Below are 18,881 nucleotides of genomic sequence, written 5' to 3' on the forward strand. Positions count from 1 at the left end.
AAGTTGTGAGGTGTTATCTTGTGAGTGAGGTTGGTTGAACACTGGTCAGTGTGTTCATGGCAAGGCCAGGTGCATTATGGGAGTTGGAGTTGTGAAACAGTAATGCAGAAATCAGATGTTGATTTCACAGCATGTTTATTATCAGCTCCACATTAAACATGAAGATCAGCAGAACCCACGGGGTGTTCAGTGTTCCTAATGTTCTGGAACAAACACAGAGGCACTGCGCCCAATCCTGGACTGACCACCGACCCCACACTCCACGGCCACTTTATCAGAAACACCTGGTGCGTAGCTGCTTGCTGGTGATTGGTTGAAGGCTGTACGGTTTGTGTTGATTTATTATTTAATAAATTATGTGTAAACCAGGAGCTGCATCGATTAATCCATCAGTTAATGATACTCGATTTATCACAAGATAATTCTCTACGATACTCTTCACACCATACTTCACTTTCAATAAGAATTCCCATTATTTGACGCCACGTATCGATAAAGTCACTTCAGTATGTGATATCAAAATCCCATACAAATCCCATTCACAGTAATACGACTCTTTTTTTAAAAGAAAGATCAAATTCATACAATTTTACGTCAAACAGAAGGAAAAACAATATAGTAGTTTAGTAGTAAATGAGTGTGAGAAGAGGTGAAAATGGACAACAGTGGTGAGTAAGAGCTTCAGTGGCAGAAAAACGAGATAAAAGAGCTCATAAATATTCAGACTGATATTTCTGTTTCAGTAATATTAGAAAATTCCAAATGAAAATACAGGTGCGTCTCAAAAAAATAGAATATTATTGAAAAGTTACTTTATGTCAGTAATTCAGTTGAAAATGTAAAACTCATATTATATATATATATATATGTATTAAACACACAGTGATCTATTTTAAGAGTTTATTTATTTTACCCAAAAATCAGTGTCTCAGAAAATTAGAACATTATATAAGACCAATTGATACTTTTGGTTCTTGGGCAGTGTGGGCAGTGTGCCAAGTCCTGCTGGAAAATGAAATCTGCATTATCATAAAAGTTGTTTTCAGCAGAAGGAAGCTGTAAGATATGAAGTGCTGTAAGATTTTGTGGGAAAACAAAACTGCACTGACTTTAGACTTGATAATAAAACACAGTGGATCAACACCAGCAGATGACAGACATGTCTCTCCAAACCATCACTGATCATCAGTAAATTTTACATTTCATTTGTAAATCAAGGGATCAGAGTCTGGAGGAAGAGTGGAGAGACACACAGTCCAAACTGCTCGAGGTCTAGTGTGAAGTTTCCACCAATCAGTGATGGTTTGGAGAGGCAGATTTCATTTTCCAGCAGGACTTGGCACACTGCCCACACTACTGCCAAAAGTACCAACGGGTCTTATTATACAATATTCAAATTTTCTGATAGACGCTGATTTTGGGCTTTTCATTGGCTGTAAGCTTCATAATCAATAAATCAACAATAAAAAAATAAAATAAATGTTTAAAATAGATCACTCTGTGTTTAATACATCTTTATAATATATGAGTTCCACATTTTTAACTGAATTACTGAAATAAATTCACTTTTCAATGATATTCAAATTTTTTGAGATGCACTAGTTTATGCAATATATTATGATATCAATATTTTGCAGGAGAGAAAATCAGTAGCAATGGTGCAGACAGACGGAACAGAAAGCAGCTCTACTGAAGATTACTGTATAATAATAATAATAATAATAATAATAATAATAATAATAATAATAATAATAATTATTATTATTATTAAAACATTTACTCAAAAAACTCACCTGGACATCGAAAAAAAAGACATTGAATGACAAAATAATGAATTTACCAGGTGTGTTATGAAAGAGATTTCACCACTTCTTGCTGTTTATGTAAAATATTAATCTCTTGAGTTTCTTTGTTTTAAAAATAACCAGTCGACTAGTAAAAATGAAGTCATGCCCCCCCCCCCGTAAACTGATAATAAACCTTTATATCAAGAGAAGGTTCTTCACTCCCACATTTATTTCCTCACTATAATCTAATACAATCAAACTTATATTTAAAATATTTAAAACATTCTGTAATAAAGCGTCAGAAGCACCTTTATGTATTAATAATAAAGTGAGTGTAAGAGGAAATGCTGTGAGGTACTGAGATCTGAAAACACTGCAACGATTAATAAGTATAATCGACCAATCCTAATTTCAGTGTCGATTAATCGGTTGTAATGGAATTTCATGGGTCATTATTATGTAATTTGCTGTAAGAATCTGTTATGTTATGTTATGTTAAGGCAGAGACTGGAGATCAGGTGTGCAGACGTGAACAGGTGAGGTAAAACATGCATTAGAACAGGATTCAGTTGATGACTAATCGATTAATCATAAAAAAAAGTCATTAGATTAGTCGACTGTATTAAATGTATAGCACTAATCTCTGTACAGACAGACCGCGTGGCTAAAAGGGCTTTTTCTACAGGTTTTATTCACCTGTGCTGATAGATCTGGATCACCTGACCCCTGAATTCAGTGATTAACAGCTGTGTTTCAGTACTTTTGCCCATATATTGTAAGTGTAATTAAGGGCTTTCTGGTTAAATCAATTTACTTTTAAATTAAATACTTTAGGTATTTAAGGTAGTTCAGTTGTTTTGAAATGATATTTCAGGTAGTTCAGGAGTTTCTGATGGTCCAGAATTTTTTTTTAATAGTTCGGATGTTTTTAAAAAGTAATTTAGGTGTTTTTAAGTAGTTCAGGTGTTTCGGATGGTCCAGGTGAGTAGTTCAGGTGTTTTGAATCAGTATTTCAGGTAGTTTAGGTGTTTTTTTCGAGCAGTTCAGTTGTTTCTAATGGTTCAGGTGAGTCGTTCAGGTGTTTCTGATGATCCAGGTGTTTTTTTGAGTAGATTAGGTGTTTGTGAGGGTTCAGGTGAGTAGTCCAGGTGTTTTTTTGAGTAGTTCAGGTGTTTGTGAAGATTCAGGTGTTTTTTTGAGTAATTCAGGTGTTTCTTATGTTTCAGGTGTTTGTGAGCAGTCTAGGTGTTTCTGAAGGTTCAGGGTTTTTTTTTTAGTAGTTCAGGTGTTTGTGAAGGTGTTGAGGTGTTTTTTTTAGTAGTTCAGGTGTTTTTTGAGTAGTTAATGTGTTTCTGAATAGTTCAGGCATTTGTGAAGGTTCATGTGAGTAGTTGAGGTGTTTGTGAAGGTGTTGAGGTGTTTGTGAAGGTGTTGAGGTGTTTGTGAAGGTGTTGAGGTGTTTGTGAAGGTGTTGAGGTGTTTGTGTAGGTGTTCAGGTGTTTGTGTAGGTGTTCAGGTGTTTGTGAGGGTGTTCAGGTGTTTGTGAGGGTGTTCAGGTGTTTGTGAAGGTGTTCAGGTGTTTGTGAAGGTGTTGAGGTGTTTGTGAAGGTGTTGAGGTGTTTGTGAAGGTGTTGAGGTGTTTGTGAAGGTGTTCGTGAAGGTGTTCAGGTGTTTGTGTAGGTGTTCAGGTGTTTGTGAGGGTGTTGAGGTGTTTGTGAGGGTGTTGAGGTGTTTGTGAAGGTGTTGAGGTGTTTGTGAAGGTGTTGAGGTGTTTGTGAAGGTGTTGAGGTGTTTGTGAAGGTGTTGGTGTTTGTGAAGGTGTTCAGGTGTTTGTGAAGGTGTTGAGGTGTTTGTGAGGGTGTTGAGGTGTTTGTGAAGGTGTTGAGGTGTTTGTGAAGGTGTTCAGGTGTTTGTGAAGGTGTTGAGGTGTTTGTGTAGGTGTTGAGGTGTTTGTGTAGGTGTTGAGGTGTTTGTGTAGGTGTTCAGGTGTTTGTGTAGGTGTTCAGGTGTTTGTGTAGGTGTTGAAGTGTTTGTGAAGGTGTTGAGGTGTTTGTGAAGGTGTTGAGGTGTTTGTGAAGGTGTTCAGGTGTTTGTGAAGGTGTTCAGGTGTTTGTGAAGGTGTTCAGGTGTTTGTGAGGGTGTTGAGGTGTTTGTGAGGGTGTTGAGGTGTTTGTGAAGGTGTTGAGGTGTTTGTGAAGGTGTTGAGGTGTTTGTGAAGGTGTTGAGGTGTTTGTGAAGGTGTTCAGGTGTTTGTGAAGGTGTTCAGGTGTTTGTGAAGGTGTTGAGGTGTTTGTGAGGGTGTTGAGGTGTTTGTGAAGGTGTTGAGGTGTTTGTGAAGGTGTTCAGGTGTTTGTGAAGGTGTTGAGGTGTTTGTGTAGGTGTTGAGGTGTTTGTGTAGGTGTTCAGGTGTTTGTGTAGGTGTTCAGGTGTTTGTGTAGGTGTTGAGGTGTTTGTGAAGGTGTTGAGGTGTTTGTGAAGGTGTTGAGGTGTTTGTGTAGGTGTTGAGGTGTTTGTGTAGGTGTTGAGGTGTTTGTGTAGGTGTTGAGGTGTTTGTGTAGGTGTTGAGGTGTTTGTGAAGGTGTTGAGGTGTTTGTGAAGGTGTTCAGGAGTTTGTGAAGGTGTTGAGGTGTTTGTGAAGGTGTTCAGGTGTTTGTGTAGGTATTGAGGTGTTTGTGAGGGTGTTGAAGTGTTTGTGAAGGTGTTGAGGTGTTTGTGAAGGTGTTGAGGTGTTTGTAAAGGTGTTGAGGTGTTTTTTGAGTAGTTCAGATGTTTGTGTAGGTGTTGAGGTGTTTGTGAAGGTGTTGAGGTGTTTGTGAAGGTGTTCAGGTGTTTGTGAAGGTGTTGAGGTGTTTGTGAGGGTGTTGAGGTGTTTGTGAGGGTGTTGAGGTGTTTGTGAAGGTGTTGAGGTGTTTGTGAAGGTGTTCAGGTGTTTGTGAAGGTGTTGAGGTGTTTGTGAAGGTGTTGAGGTGTTTGTGTAGGTGTTGAGGTGTTTGTGTAGGTGTTGAGGTGTTTGTGAAGGTGTTGAGGTGTTTGTGAAGGTGTTCAGGTGTTTGTGAAGGTGTTGAGGTGTTTGTGAAGGTGTTCAGGTGTTTGTGTAGGTATTGAGGTGTTTGTGAAGGTGTTGAGGTGTTTGTAAAGGTGTTGAGGTGTTTTTTGAGTAGTTCAGATGTTTGTGTAGGTGTTGAGGTGTTTGTGAAGGTGTTCAGGTGTTTGTGAAGGTGTTCAGGTGTTTGTGAAGGTGTTCAGGTGTTTGTGTAGGTATTGAGGTGTTTGTAAAGGTGTTGAGGTGTTTTTTGAGTAGTTCAGATGTTTGTGAAGGTGTTGAGGTGTTTGTGAAGGTGTTCAGGTGTTTGTGAAGGTGTTCAGGTGTTTGTGAAGGTGTTCAGGTGTTTGTGTAGGTATTGAGGTGTTTGTGAGGGTGTTGAAGTGTTTGTGAAGGTGTTGAGGTGTTTTTTTTAGTAGTTCAGGTGTTTTTTGAGTAGTTAATGTGTTTCTGAATAGTTCAGGCATTTGAGAAGGTTCATGTGAGTAGTTGAGGTGTTTGTGAAGGTGTTGAGGTGTTTGTGAAGGTGTTGAGGTGTTTGTGTAGGTGTTGAGGTGTTTGTGTAGGTGTTCAGGTGTTTGTGAGGGTGTTGAGGTGTTTGTGAAGGTGTTGAGGTGTTTGTGAAGGTGTTGAGGTGTTTGTGAAGGTGTTCAGGTGTTTGTGAAGGTGTTCAGGTGTTTGTGAAGGTGTTGAGGTGTTTGTGAAGGTGTTGAGGTGTTTGTGAGGGTGTTGAGGTGTTTGTGAAGGTGTTCAGGTGTTTGTGAAGGTGTTGAGGTGTTTGTGAAGGTGTTGAGGTGTTTGTGAAGGTGTTGAGGTGTTTGTGAAGGTGTTCAGGTGTTTGTGAAGGTGTTGAGGTGTTTGTGTAGGTGTTGAGGTGTTTGTGTAGGTGTTCAGGTGTTTGTGAGGGTGTTGAGGTGTTTGTGAAGGTGTTGAGGTGTTTGTGAAGGTGTTCAGGTGTTTGTGAAGGTGTTGAGGTGTTTGTGTAGGTGTTCAGGTGTTTGTGAGGGTGTTAAGGTGTTTGTGAAGGTGTTGAGGTGTTTGTGAAGGTGTTGAGGTGTTTGTGAAGGTGTTCAGGTGTTTGTGAAGGTGTTGAGGTGTTTGTGAGGGTGTTGAGGTGTTTGTGAGGGTGTGAGGTGTTTGTGAAGGTGTTCAGGTGTTTGTGAAGGTGTTCAGGTGTTTGTGAAGGTGTTCAGGTGTTTGTGAAGGTGTTCAGGTGTTTGTGAGGGTGTTGAGGTGTTTGTGAGGGTGTTGAGGTGTTTGTGAAGGTGTTCAGGTGTTTGTGAAGGTGTTGAGGTGTTTGTGAGGGTGTTGAGGTGTTTGTGAAGGTGTTGAGGTGTTTGTAAAGGTGTTGAGGTGTTTTTTGAGTAGTTCAGATGTTTGTGTAGGTGTTGAGGTGTTTTTTGAGTAGTTCAGGTGTTTGTGTAGGTGTTGAGGTGTTTTTTGAGTAGTTCAGGTGTTTGTGTAGGTGTTCAGGTGTTTGTGTAGGTGTTGAGGTGTGCTGATCAGACGATGGTGTGGACGGCGTCTCTGATCTCCTGCAGCAGCTCCTCAGGTTTGAAGGTGAGGGCTGAGGTTTCGAGTCTTTTGAAGTCCTCGTTGGTGAGCATGCTCTCCAGGATGTGGCTGATCCTCTGCAGGTCGAAGGCGGCGTGGTGAGGACCCAGCGCGCTCAGCGTCTCCGTCAGGACCCCGGACACCCCGCCCCCGCCGCCCGGGCAGGAGCTCAGGAAGGAGATCCGGTTGTTGGCGATGGTTTTCAGGAAGGAGGCGAACTCTGCATAATCAATCCCCGTGCAGGATTTCATTATTACCTGAAAACAACACAGAAGGATTAGTGAACAGACTTCGTCTGAGGGAGGGATCTGTACCTACTGTCTGTGGGGAGTCAGCAGATAAGGAAGATGGAAGTACTTTTAAATTATGAGTTTTGTTATGCTTCTATCACAGTTAAGCATGAACTAGCTTAGCACTAAACACTCAGCATAAACATGGAGGTGTGGCCAGCAACAGCTTATTTGCATAAAAGTGACTTAAAAGGCTCGTTCTAAAAATGATTATGCAAACCTCAATCATTACACAGCAGGATTTGTGAGCAGACTTCGTCTGAGGGAGGGATCTGTACCTACTGTCTGTGGGGAGTCAGTAGATGAGGGAGATGTTAGTACTTTTAAATTGTGAGTTTTGTGAGTTTTATGCTTCTGTCACAGTTCAAGCATGAACTAGCTTGGAGGCGTGGCCAGACACAGCTTATTTGCAACAAAGTGACAGAGCCCTCAAAAGGCTCGTTCTGAAAAGCACTAAAACTGGTAAGAACTCGAACATGACAGATTCTACAGAGCACCTTCAGAGTTCTTCAGGAAAAAAGAGATGCCTCCAGGTGGAGCAGTAAAACCCCGAGTCCTGATGGTGATCAGTGTGATCAGTGTGATCAGTAGTGATCAGTGTGATCAGTAGTGATCAGTCGTGATCAGTGTGATCAGTCGCGATCAGTGTTCAGTGTGATCAGTAGCGGTCAGTAGCGATCAGTAGAGATCAGTAGTGTTCAGTGTGATCAGTGGTGGACAGTATTGATCGGTAGTGAGTCAGTAGTGATCAGTAGTGATCAGTAGTAAACAGTAGTGATGAGTAGTGATTAGTAGAGATCAGTAGAGATCAGTAGTGATCAGTAGTGATCAGTATTGATCAGTGTGATCGGTAGAGATCAGTAGAGATCAGTAGTGATCAGTAGTGATCAGTAGTGATCAGTAGTGAGTCAGTAGTGGTCAGTAGTGATCAGTAGTGATCAGTAGTGGTCAGTAGTGATCAGTGTGATCAGTGTGATCAGTGTGATCAGTGGTGGTCAGTATTGATCGGTAGTGAGTCAGTAGTGATCAGTAGAGATCAGTAGTGATCAGTAGAGATCAGTAGTGATCAGTAGTGATTAGTAGTGGTCAGTAGTGGTCAGTAGTGAGTCAGTAGAGATCAGTAGTGATCAGTAGTGATTAGTAGAGATCAGTCGTGATCAGTGTGATCAGTGGTGGTCAGTATTGATCGGTAGTGAGTCAGTAGTGATCAGTAGTGATCGGTAGTGATCAGTAGAGATCAGTAGTGAGTCAGTAGTGTTCAGTAGTGTTCAGTAGTGATCAGTAGAGATCAGTAGTGATCAGTAGTGAGTCAGTAGTGTTCAGTAGTGATCAGTAGTGATCAGTAGAGATCAGTAGAGATCAGTAGTGGTCAGTAGTGATCAGTAGTGATCAGTAGTGATTAGTAGAGATCAGTAGTGATCAGTAGTGATCAGTAGTGAGTCAGTAGTGATCAGTAGTGTTCAGTAGTGGTCAGTAGTGATCAGTAGTGGTCAGTGTGATCAGTGGTGGTCAGTATTGATCGGTAGTGAGTCAGTAGTGATCAGTAGTGATTAGTAGTGATCAGTAGTGGTCAGTAGTGGTCAGTAGTGAGCTCATTACCTGGCAGTGCTGGTGCCAGGTGTCCATAGTGTCCCTCCACTCCTCGATCTCCTTCTGTACGGACGAGAGCTCCTCCTGCAGGAACTGCCACATCACGTCCAGATTACACCCGTTCAGCCAGTTATGATTGATGGAGATCGTATCCTCCTACCATTCAGAAAAAACACATCAATCAATACGCATCATCACCCAGACTCCGCCCACACACAGCTTTATTCATATTCTCCATGAAATCAACATAATACCTGCATTTAGAGCTTTATTATAATTAGGGGGGGGGGGCATCTCTAGAAACGTACATTTTAATTGATATTGATGCATTTTTGATGAATAAATCAAATATTTAAATAAAAATATTAATACTAGGATTCTATTATTCTATATATGGTCCTAATGAGAGATTGTAGCTCCGACCCCTTAGTGTATAATATAACAGTACCTACATTTAGAGTGTTATTAATATATATATTAAGACTAGTTAAGACTAGTTTAGTTACTAGTTTAGAGATTCTTCAATTAAACAACTTTGATTTGTGTAAACAAAAGTGGTTAAATCTTGATGCTAGATTATTTGTAAGAGTTTGGTTCTTATTTTGCAGAACAAAAACTGTAATTTTCACTCATCCACTCCCTCACATGACACCTGCCAGATCACAATCACCTCAGTATGGATTTCACCTGTACCCCTCACTATATTTAAAGTAGTTAAATAGATTAAAGTAGTAGTCATCATTTTTATAGTTAAAAATTATGATTTTTCTTTGATTGTACCAAATTGAAAACCTCTGGAATATAATCAAGAGCCATCAAACCACCAAACTGAACTGTTTGACTTTTTACACCAGGAGTAAAGCAGCATAAAGTTATCCAAAAGCAGTGTGTAAGACTGGCGGAGGAGAACATGATGCCAAGATGCATGAAATTAAAACTGTGATTAAAAACCAACCAGGGTTATTCCACCAAATATTGATTATTTCTGAACTCTTAAAACTTTATGAATATGAACTTGTTTTCTTTGCATTATTTGAGGTCTGAAAGTTCTGCATCTTTTTTGTTATTTCAGTCATTTCTCATTTTCTGTAAATAAAATGCTCTAAATGAGAATATTTTTATTTGTAATTTGGGAGAAATGTTGTCTGTAGTTTATAGAATAAAACAACAATGTTCATTTTACTCAAATATAAACCTATAAATAGCAAACTGAGAGTAATTTAGTTTTGATGATTGATTGATTGATTATTAATTATTAATACGAGCTCCTCACCAGGTTGTAGACCTGATGATGCCACCCGCTGGGGACAAAGATGATCTCTCCAGCCTCCTGGATGATCTCCAGGGGTTGGCACGCCTCCTGGAAGTGCGGGAACTGTCCTTTATCCTGCAGCGCCGCCGCAGTCACGTCGTACGCCAGGTTCCCGTGGCAGTCCCGCAGGAACTCCTCCTGCCCCGGCGGGTACAGCAGCCACTTCTTTCGCCCGCAGATGTTGGCGGACCAGCTGTAGGACCGGAACACGTCGGCGTGGAACGGCGTCCTGGAGACCAAAGCAGAAGAATCAACTGGATTAAAGAGATTCAACACCAGAAAGAGTTTTCCACCAACCTCAAATCTTTGTGTTTATACCTATATTTTCTCCAAGATTCTACACAAGCAGCCAAATCAGTTCTAAAAATGTCTAGAACAGGTAAAAGCATCCCACTGGATAATAAATACTGCATGGGTCAGGGTGCATACACTTTTTAACCAATACATTTCCATGATTTTTCCATGACTTTTCTAGGCCTTCAAAGCAAATCGTCATAATCATACAATTTTTCAAAAAACATCAGTGGAGACATAGACAATAAAACCAAAAATCAACTAAAACTATAGTTGAAATTTATTATAGTAGGCCTAAAATTAATCTGACACAATATTTAATAATAAAATTACATTACATTACACTACATTACATTACATTTGGCAGACGCTTTTGTCCAAAGCGACTTACAATAGTCAAGTACAATGTAAAATAAGTTTAAAGGTAAAACATCTTTGGATAGGGATAAAAGGAGGACAAAGGGAAATAATAGGATAGAGGAGTGAAGGAGAGGAAGAAGGAAATGAGGTTAGAAGTAGTTAGTGTGTTAGAGGTGTTAAGAGAGTAAGTGCTCTTTGAAGAGCTCTGTCTTCAGGAGTTTATTAAAGATAGTGAGAGATTCTCCTGATCTGGTAGTAGAAGGTAGTTAGTTAGAGGTGTTAGGAGAGTAAGTGCTCTTTGAAGAGCTCTGTCTTCAGGAGTTTATTAAAGATAGTGAGAGATTCTCCTGATCTGGTAGTAGAAGGTAGTTAGTTAGAGGTGTTAGGAGAGTAAGTGCTCTTTGAAGAGCTCTGTCTTCAGGAGTTTATTAAAGATAGTGAGAGATTCTCCTGATCTGGTAGTAGAAGGTAGTTAGTTAGAGGTGTTAGGAGAGTAAGTGCTCTTTGAAGAGCTCTGTCTTCAGGAGTTTATTAAAGATAGTGAGAGATTCTCCTGATCTGGTAGTGGAGGGTAGTTTGTTCCACCATTGGGGAACTCTGTATGAGAACAGTCTGGATTGCTTTGTGTGAATGTTTGTTTGGTAAAGCGAGGCGACGTTCATTGGAGGAGCGCAGCGGCCGGGAGGTAGCGTAAGCCTTCAGGAGCGAGTGCAGGTAGGAAGGAGCCTGTTCTGTCATCACCTTGTAGGCGATTGTAAGAGCTTTGAATTTGATGCGAGCATCAACTGGTAGCCAATGGAGCTCAATGAGCAGCGGGGTGACATGTGTCCATTTTGGCTGGTTGAAGACCAGACGTGCTGCTGCATTCTGGATCATCTGGAGTGGTTTTACTACACAGGCCGGGAGGCCAGTTAGCAGGGCATTGCAGTAGTCGAGGCGTGAGATGACGACCGCTTGCACCAGGAGTTGGGTGGCCTGTTGCGTCAGGAACGGTCTAATTTTTCGGATGTTATAAAGGGCAAAGCGGCAGGACCGAGCATCTGAGGCCACATGGTGCGTGAAGGAGAGTTGGTCATCAACCAGAACACCCAGGTTCCTAGCAACCTTTGTCGGTGAGAGAGAGAGAGAGTCGATACTTATAGAGAAGTTGTGTTGAAAAGATGGTTTTGCTGGTATAACCAGAAGTTCAGTCTTTGAGAGATTTAATTGAAGGTGATGCTCCTTCATCCATGAGGATATGTCAGAGAGACACTGCGATATCCGTGCAGAGATTGAGTTATCTTCAGGTGAGAACGACAGGTATAGCTGGGTGTCATCAGCAAAGCAATGGTAGGAAAATCCGTGTGAGCGGACAACCTGACCAAGAGAGGTGGTGTATATGGAGAAGAGAAGGGGTCCCAGTACCGAACCTTGGGGAACCCCAGTGGATAAGGAGCGGGCTGAGGACAGCTGTCCTTGCCACAACACCTTGAACGAGCGCCCAGTGAGGTACGATCTGAACCATGACAGCTCATTGTCTGCGATCCCCATGTTTGAGAGTATAGTTAGGAGGAAGTCATGGTTGACCGTGTCAAATGCGGCCGAGAGGTCCAGCAGAATGAGCACTGAGGACTGGCCTGCAGCTCTGGCAGTTTTCAACGCTTCAGTCACAGACAACAGAGCCGTCTCGGTAGAGTGTCCTTTTTTGAACCCAGATTGGTTCTGGTCCAGAAGGTCATTTTAGAGAGAAAGGGTAGCAGTGAGACCGGTCTGTAGTTATCAACCTGGGCGGGGTTGAGAGAAGGCTTTTTAAGCAGTGGTGTCACATGTGCTTGTTTGAAAGCAGTCGGGAACACACCAGAAGTTAAAGAGGCATTGATCGTGTGAGTGATAGCCGGAATGATTGCAGGTGCGATAGTTTGCAGTAGGTTTGAAGGAATTGGGTCAAGCGGACACGTAGTAGGACGGCTATGTGTTAGGAGAGCCAGTGTCTCGTTCTCAGTGAGAGGAGTGAACGAGGAGAAAGCAACGCCTTCGGTGGAGGGACACCGGGCAGTAGAGGATGCAGTAGGACTGCTACATTGTGCATCAGTAAACTGGTTGCTGATGGCCGCCACTTTGCCAGTAAAGAATGAGGCAAGTGTTTCAGCCGTAAGGCATGTAGCCGGAGGAGGAGGCGGAGGGTTGAGTAGTGATTTAAATGTAGCAAATAGTTTCCGGGAGTCTGTGAGAGAGCAGAATTTATTGTGATAAAATTCAGCTTTAGCAGTCGTGATGGTGGCTGAGAAGGAAGCCAGGAGCAGTTGGTAATTTTTAGGTCTGCTTGTTTTTTGTTTTTTTGCCATTTTCTTTCGGCAGCTCGGAGTTTGGAGCGTAGTTCCCTGAGTGTGTCATTTTTAAGCCATGGCTGCGGTTTGCTAGAGCTAATGGCTCGAGATGTAAGAGGACAGAGGTTGTCCAAACAGGAGCTTAGTGTGGAGCAGAGAGTGTCAGTGGCATCATTTACATTGAGTGATGAAAATGAGCCTGGTGGAGGCATATTGTCAGTCACCAGCGAGGAGAACTGGTCTGCTGAGAGATCTCGTAAATTTCGGCGGAACGAGACCATAGTAGGAGTAGCCGTGGGTTTGTTTGAAATATGAACATTGAGTTTCATAAAGTAGTGATCTGAGACGTGCAAAGGAGTGACAGTTAGAGAGTCGGTGTCACAGTTACGAGTGAAGATCAGGTCTAGATGTTTGCCAGCTTTATGTGTTGGAGGGCTGGGGACCTGCTCCAGTTCGAAAGACTGCATGAGGGACAGGAAGTTTGTGAAGCTGGTACTGTCATGATGGATGTTCATATCCCCTAGAATGAGCATGGGACAATCTTGCTCAGGGATAGAAGACAGTAGCATGTCAAGTTCATGCGTGAATTCGCCCATTTGTCCAGGAGGACGATAGAGAACAATAATGGCAAGTTTTGCTGGAGTATTAACCAGTGTGGCATGATACTCAAATGAACTGTATGAGTTTGCAGGTAGTAGTGGAGTATGTTTTAAGCCATTAGCGATTAATAGGCCAGTTCCACCTCCTCGTCCAGAGAGACGAGAAGTGTGGGAGAAGGAAGTAGCAGTATTTTCAGGTTTGATCCAAGTTTCAGTCAGTGCCAGCAGTTGTAATGACTGATGATTCGCATAAGAGGCGATAAAGTCTGCTTTATTAACAGCCGACTGGCAGTTCCATAGCCCAACAGAGAATGAGGTAGTAGTGGGCGTGGTTTGTTTTAGTGGCCGCAGGTTAGTATGATCCTGGCGCCTGTTTGTGTTTTTACGCCTTCTGTGCGTGCCGGAAATAACTGAGATGTGTTGGGAGCACATTTTAGGAGGCAGTAGGACGGGCTGCCTTGTCAGTGGCCTTGCTCGGTGGACTCGCGCAGGTAGACTCGCAGGTCTTTACCCGAGTTAGGTCTTCACACGAGAGGGTCTTCACACAACAGCTGACGCCTTCGGCTGACGCCTCGGCGAGTGTGAGTGATGTAATAGGACTCTAGATTGCGCACAGCTGCGGGCGATATAGGAAATCAGCGCCACCAGACTGTCTTTTAAAGCCGTGAGTAACGCCCCCGAGGTCCGCAAACAGAGAAAGTGTGAAAGAGGGGGTTTGCCACGCCCCGCTCAAGTGAGAATCGCCCAACCTTGTCCGAAAAAGCGCGCTGAAAAGCGCGTTTGCTGTTGCTGCTACAGCGTATCTGAAGTGAAAGTAAAGTAAAAAAAGTAAAAGAGCAGTCTGGTGTAGCTGCTAGCCCTACTAGCCCTGCTAGTGTGCCCTTATTTGTGCAATGTGTGCAAGATCCTGAGAGCTCCATTGTGTCGGGCTAAATTAACTCTGAGATGACGTATTTATAGCTAAAAATAGATTTTCTCCATAAATAAAAGGAAACACAAAGATTCATGGACCAAATTTCCGTGAAAACTTATCCAGGCCTGCAAATTGCTATGTCCAAAATCCATGCCTTTTCAAGGTTTTTCATGACCGTACGAACCCTGATGGGTGGTTAATATGTTTTATCTGGCAACATGTTACTATTTAACCTGAACTGATGCAGGGAGTAGCTTCTCCCGTGTTAAACATCCATGTAGAAAGATGTTAAACATCCTCTGGTGGTGGAAAACATGTTTATTTGTTTCATTCACGTTTGGTGAAATCGTACAAATGGTAGAAAAACACCAGAACTCACTAGAACTCAGGGAAATGTTCTGTAATAGTGAAAGTAAGAGCTTTACCACACACACACAATGCTGTGAAGTGAACTGAAGGGATTAAAGGGATTAAACAGCTGTGTAGCTTTAAGAAAAGCTCTTATTAGTGAGAAAAAACAGCTTCAGTTTGTATTAGACTAGTGAAACACTTGGTATACAGTCTGTGGTGAATCAGATCCAGGATGAATGTGATAAAACCTCATACCAGGATCCTTTAGGCCCCATGTAGACGAAGCGATAGTCGTCCACCTCTATAGTGTCCCAGTACTCGTTAAGCCAGTCTGAGGAGAAGTAGATTGGAGTCTTGTAGGTGTTGTGTTCTGGAAACATCCTAAAACAAACAACACACACACACAGTTTACACCCATTAACATCATGTATTATATCTGGAAAGTAGTTTAGACACCTTAAATTCAATATTTTTTCATTATTTTAAATTAATACTAAATACTAAACTCATCCAGACTATGAATAAAAACATCTAACATTATTTATTATACAAACACAAATAAACCATTTAGATTCTTCAAAGTATCTCCTCTTGTTTAGATGATCAGTTTTGAACATCTCTGCTGGATTTTCTCAGTCAGTTTTATGAGGTAGAGTCTCCTGGAATTCAGGCTTTCAGTTAACAGCTGTGCTGAACTCATCAAGAGTTAATTACTTTAATTTCTTGTCTCTTAATAAAGTGTTTGAGAGCATCAGTTAAAGTAAAGTAGTGAAGAGGTAGAGTTACAGCTATACAGTGAATAGTGAATATTTGAGTAATGTTCGAATCCAGATTATGAGAAGCAACAAACTAACTAGCAAAATAACTTGGTGAGTAAAAAAGGTTATGATGATGAAACTGGCACTCATCAGGACCATCCAAGTTAACAGCTCCCCAGATAAGTATTTTAGAGAGTATTTAGGTTTGTTTAACACTGTTTTTAAGTTACTACATGATTCATTATGTGTTCCTTTATAATCTGATAGATCACTTTACTATTTATTTACTATGTAGGAAAAGAAATGAATAATAAATAGAAAATTAGCATAAGAAGGTGTGTCTAAACTTTTGACAGGTACTGTATGAAGTGTGCTTTTCTGGATCATTAAAAACTTGTATTTTATTAAATATCCCACAGCTACAGTGGTTACTCCTGTATCAGGTAGGTGCTGGAACAGGTACAGGTGAGGTACCTCTGCATGTGCCAGTCCTTCAGGTAGAGGCAGCCTCTGGGGGAGGAGTGGCCGTTCTGGATGTACTCTCTCCAGTACTGGATGAACTCTCTGAAGGGCATGATCTGCTTGGGGTTGGCGTTGTACTCCTTGGCGCTGCAGTTGGCCACAGGAACCGGCGTGTCCTCTGGAGATACGAGGTCAGAACACAGGTTCATTAATGTAGGTACAGGTGTTCTTCAGGTTAGTACAGTATGAGTATGGAGAAGCTAAATTAGAATTAACAGAATTAGCTAGCAGACTTCGTCTGAAGGAGGAATCTGTACTTAGTGTTTTGTGCTTCTATTGCAGTAGACAGGGTTCATACTAGGGGTGAAACGATTACTTGAGTAATTTGAGTTACTTGATTAAAATTAGTAATTCGAGTTACTCTGAATTTTAATGTGACACATCGTGTCACCCACGAACAGGAAGTAGGTGGAGGAGGCGTATGTTGTGAATTACAAAATGAAACCAATTGGTCATTCATTCATTATTAGGAAAATTTCTTGATTTCTCTTGTGTATTTTAATTGCTTTTTAGGCAAACGAATATGTTTTATTCGATTACTCGAATAATCGAATCGATTTTTCAGTAGAGTACTCGATTACTAAAATAATCGATATCTGCAGCCCTAGTTCATACACGTTTTAACCAATAAATTTCCATGATATTTTCATGACTTTTCAATGCATTCAAGGCAAATTTAAGTGAACATATGATTTTTTAAATATCAGTGCATAGAGACATGGACAATAAAACCAAAAATCTACTAAAACTCTAATTAAAAATTATTATAGAAGGTCTAAAATGAATCAGATAAAATGTTAAAACGCACAATCTTTAATATACTAATAAAATGCGTGTCTAATCCTGAGAGCTAAATTACTATTCTCTTTTTAATTTTTTTATATGTTATCATTTTTTTACTTTTTATGTGTCAATTTGTTTTTTATGGTATTTTAGAATTTTCTGTTTTACATACAATAAATGTTGATTTAAAATTAGTACTAATGTTATTATTTTTTACTATTTAATTCCTTTTTATTTCGAATTTATTATTATTATTATTATTTATCAATCCCTTTGATGTTGTAAATGCTGGGCAACATTGTAAATGAGGGCCACCCTCAATGTCCTTTCCCCAAATAAAAATAAAGGTTGATTGATTGATTGAAATTATATTCTAAATTACTGAATTAACTGATGTATTTTTTTTTATCTCAAAATCGATTTTCTTAATCGATAAACTGAAACACAAAGAATTGTAGCGCAAATATCCATGACTTTTCCAAAACTTTTTGAGTATTTTTATTTTTCCAAATCTGATCTAGGCCTGAAAAAAGAATTATTTTAAAAATCCATGTTTTTACCAGTTTTTTTTTCACCCTGAACCATGAGTTAAGCATGAACTAGCTTAGCACAAGCTAACACTAACGTATGTATGGTAAATTCTCTGCATAAACATGGGGCGTGGCCAGCAACAGATTATTTACATAAAAGTGTCAGAGCCCTCAAACGGCTCATTCTGAAAGACACTAAAACTGGTGAGAATATAGAGCTTTTTAAAGAAGCTGCACCGCAGTGCACGTTTTAAAAGTACTCTACAGAGTATTACGGACTGTTGCTTTAACCAATTAACCAATCACACGCCGCACATGCCTCCGCTCACCGAACTCCTGCAGGAGCTTCTGGAAGTTGGGTTTTCCCTCCTCGGTGACCCAGTTCCTCCTGCAGCTCCAGTCCTGGGTGAATCTGCTGGAGAACATGCAGGGCTGGTTGGGCAGCAGGAAGTTCCGTAGGAAGCGGCTGTAGGCGGCGGCTCGCTCCATATAATCCACGAAGTGAGGGGAGGAGCCCGGCTGCTGCTGCCTGGAGCTCCGGGGAATCTTCACCAGACTGCAGCAGCTGTGGAACATCTCCCTATCCATCACCACACACCATCTCCTTCTGATCTCCGTCTGATCTCCGTCTAATCTCTGTTTAATATCTCCTTCTGATCTCTGTCTGATCTTAGTCTTATCTCCGGCTGATCTCTGTCTGATCTCAGTCTGATCTCAGTCTGATCTCTGTTTAATATCTCCGTCTGATCTTAGTCTTATCTCCGGCTGATCTCTGTCTGATCACAGTCTGATCTCAGTTTAATATCTCCGTCTGATCTTAGTCTTATCTCCGGCTGATCTCTGTCTGATCACAGTCTGATCTCAGTTTAATATCTCCGTCTGATCTCAGTCTGATCTTAGTCTTATCTCCGTCTGATCTCAGTCTGATCACAGTCTGATCTCCGTCTGATCTCCGTCTAATCTCTGTTTAATATCTCTGCTCTCTGTCTGATTTCCAGATGATCTCCGTCTGATCTTAGTCTAATCTCTGTTTGATCTCTCTTTGATCTCCAGCTGCTCTCTGTCTGATCTCAGTCTAACATCTGTCTGATCTCCAGCTGATCTTTATCTGATTTCTGATCTCCAGATATCCAGCTGCAGTCTGATCTCTTTTTGATCTCAAGCTGCCCTCTGTCTAATGTCTATATGTCCGTCTGATCTCTCTTGGTCTCCAACTGCTGATGTCTGTCTGATGTCTCTTTGATGTCCGTCTAATCTCTGTCTGATCACTTTTTGCTCTCCAGCTGCTAATGTCCGTCTGATCTCTCTTTGATGTCCAGCTGCAGTCTGATCTCTCTTTGATCTAAAGCTGTCTAATGTCTGTATGTCCGTCTGATCTCTCTTGGTCTCCAACTGCTGATGTCCCTCTGATGTCTCGTTGATGTCCAGCTGCTGCTGTCCGTGTGATCCCTCTTTGATGTCTGTCTGATCTCTCTTTGATCTCCAGCTGCTGATGACCATCTGATCCCTCTTTAATCTTCAGATATCCCTTTTTATGTCCGTCTGATCACTCTTTGATCTCCAGCTGCTACTGTCCGTCCGGTCTGTATTCGATTATTGATGAATTAAAGATCAGATCAGATCAGTAGAGGCTGTGTATAGAGGCAGTGCTGCAGCTGCTCTGTATCAGCAGTGATTTCTGCTGTATATAATATTAATTTTAGGGCTTTTTATAGAGATTTATCGCCTCTTCTCGCGCAGTGAAGCCGCGCAGCTGCAGATCTGAATATAATAATATTAAAATGCAGGATTTTAATCCTGAATGCTGGAATAGAGAGGAGCTTGAGGAGCTCGGTTACCTGCAGCTATAAGGGGAACACTTTCACAGGCGGACCTTATAGAGACCACCC

The 18,881-nt window shown here is 41.3% G+C and overlaps 1 protein-coding gene and 1 long non-coding RNA gene across 2 annotated transcripts; one reads left to right on the top strand and one right to left on the bottom strand.

Annotated features, from left to right (window-relative positions):
• Positions 1-3,193: 3,193 nt before the first annotated feature.
• Positions 3,194-6,265, top strand: LOC125803911 (uncharacterized). The gene is made up of 10 exons (XR_007440326.1): positions 3,194-3,235; positions 3,276-3,335; positions 3,468-3,515; positions 3,694-3,753; positions 4,034-4,113; positions 4,214-4,265; positions 4,326-4,373; positions 4,614-4,685; positions 4,914-4,965; positions 6,176-6,265. It is a non-coding gene; the product is annotated as an uncharacterized LOC125803911 (long non-coding RNA).
• On the bottom strand, positions 6,102-18,866 carry jmjd4 (jumonji domain containing 4). The gene is made up of 6 exons (XM_049482628.1): positions 17,322-18,866; positions 15,632-15,797; positions 14,655-14,780; positions 9,538-9,805; positions 8,274-8,420; positions 6,102-6,641 (listed from the first exon to the last, which is right to left on the bottom strand). The coding sequence occupies exons 1-6, from the start codon at positions 17,578-17,580 to the stop codon at positions 6,333-6,335; spliced, it is 1,275 nt and encodes a 424-aa protein (XP_049338585.1). The 5' UTR covers positions 17,581-18,866; the 3' UTR covers positions 6,102-6,332.
• Between the last annotated feature and the right edge of the window lie 15 nt (positions 18,867-18,881).

The sequence above is a fragment of the Astyanax mexicanus genome, chromosome 8 (genome assembly GCF_023375975.1).
Source record: "Astyanax mexicanus isolate ESR-SI-001 chromosome 8, AstMex3_surface, whole genome shotgun sequence".
Taxonomy (NCBI): domain Eukaryota; kingdom Metazoa; phylum Chordata; class Actinopteri; order Characiformes; family Acestrorhamphidae; genus Astyanax; species Astyanax mexicanus.

What these genes read in the sequence shown, in the direction of transcription:
- jmjd4 (XM_049482628.1), bottom strand. Translation starts at nt 17,580, where the DNA reads ATGGATAGGGAGATGTTCCACAGCTGCTGCAGTCTGGTGAAGATTCCC. An exon ending in GAAGCTCCTGCAGGAGTTCG is followed by an intron (nt 15,798 to 17,321) that starts GTGAGCGGAGGC and finishes TCGTATCTCCAG; the next exon opens with AGGACACGCCGGTTCCTGTG. An exon ending in CCTGGCACCAGCACTGCCAG is followed by an intron (nt 6,642 to 8,273) that starts GTAATGAGCTCA and finishes TGTTGTTTTCAG; the next exon opens with GTAATAATGAAATCCTGCAC.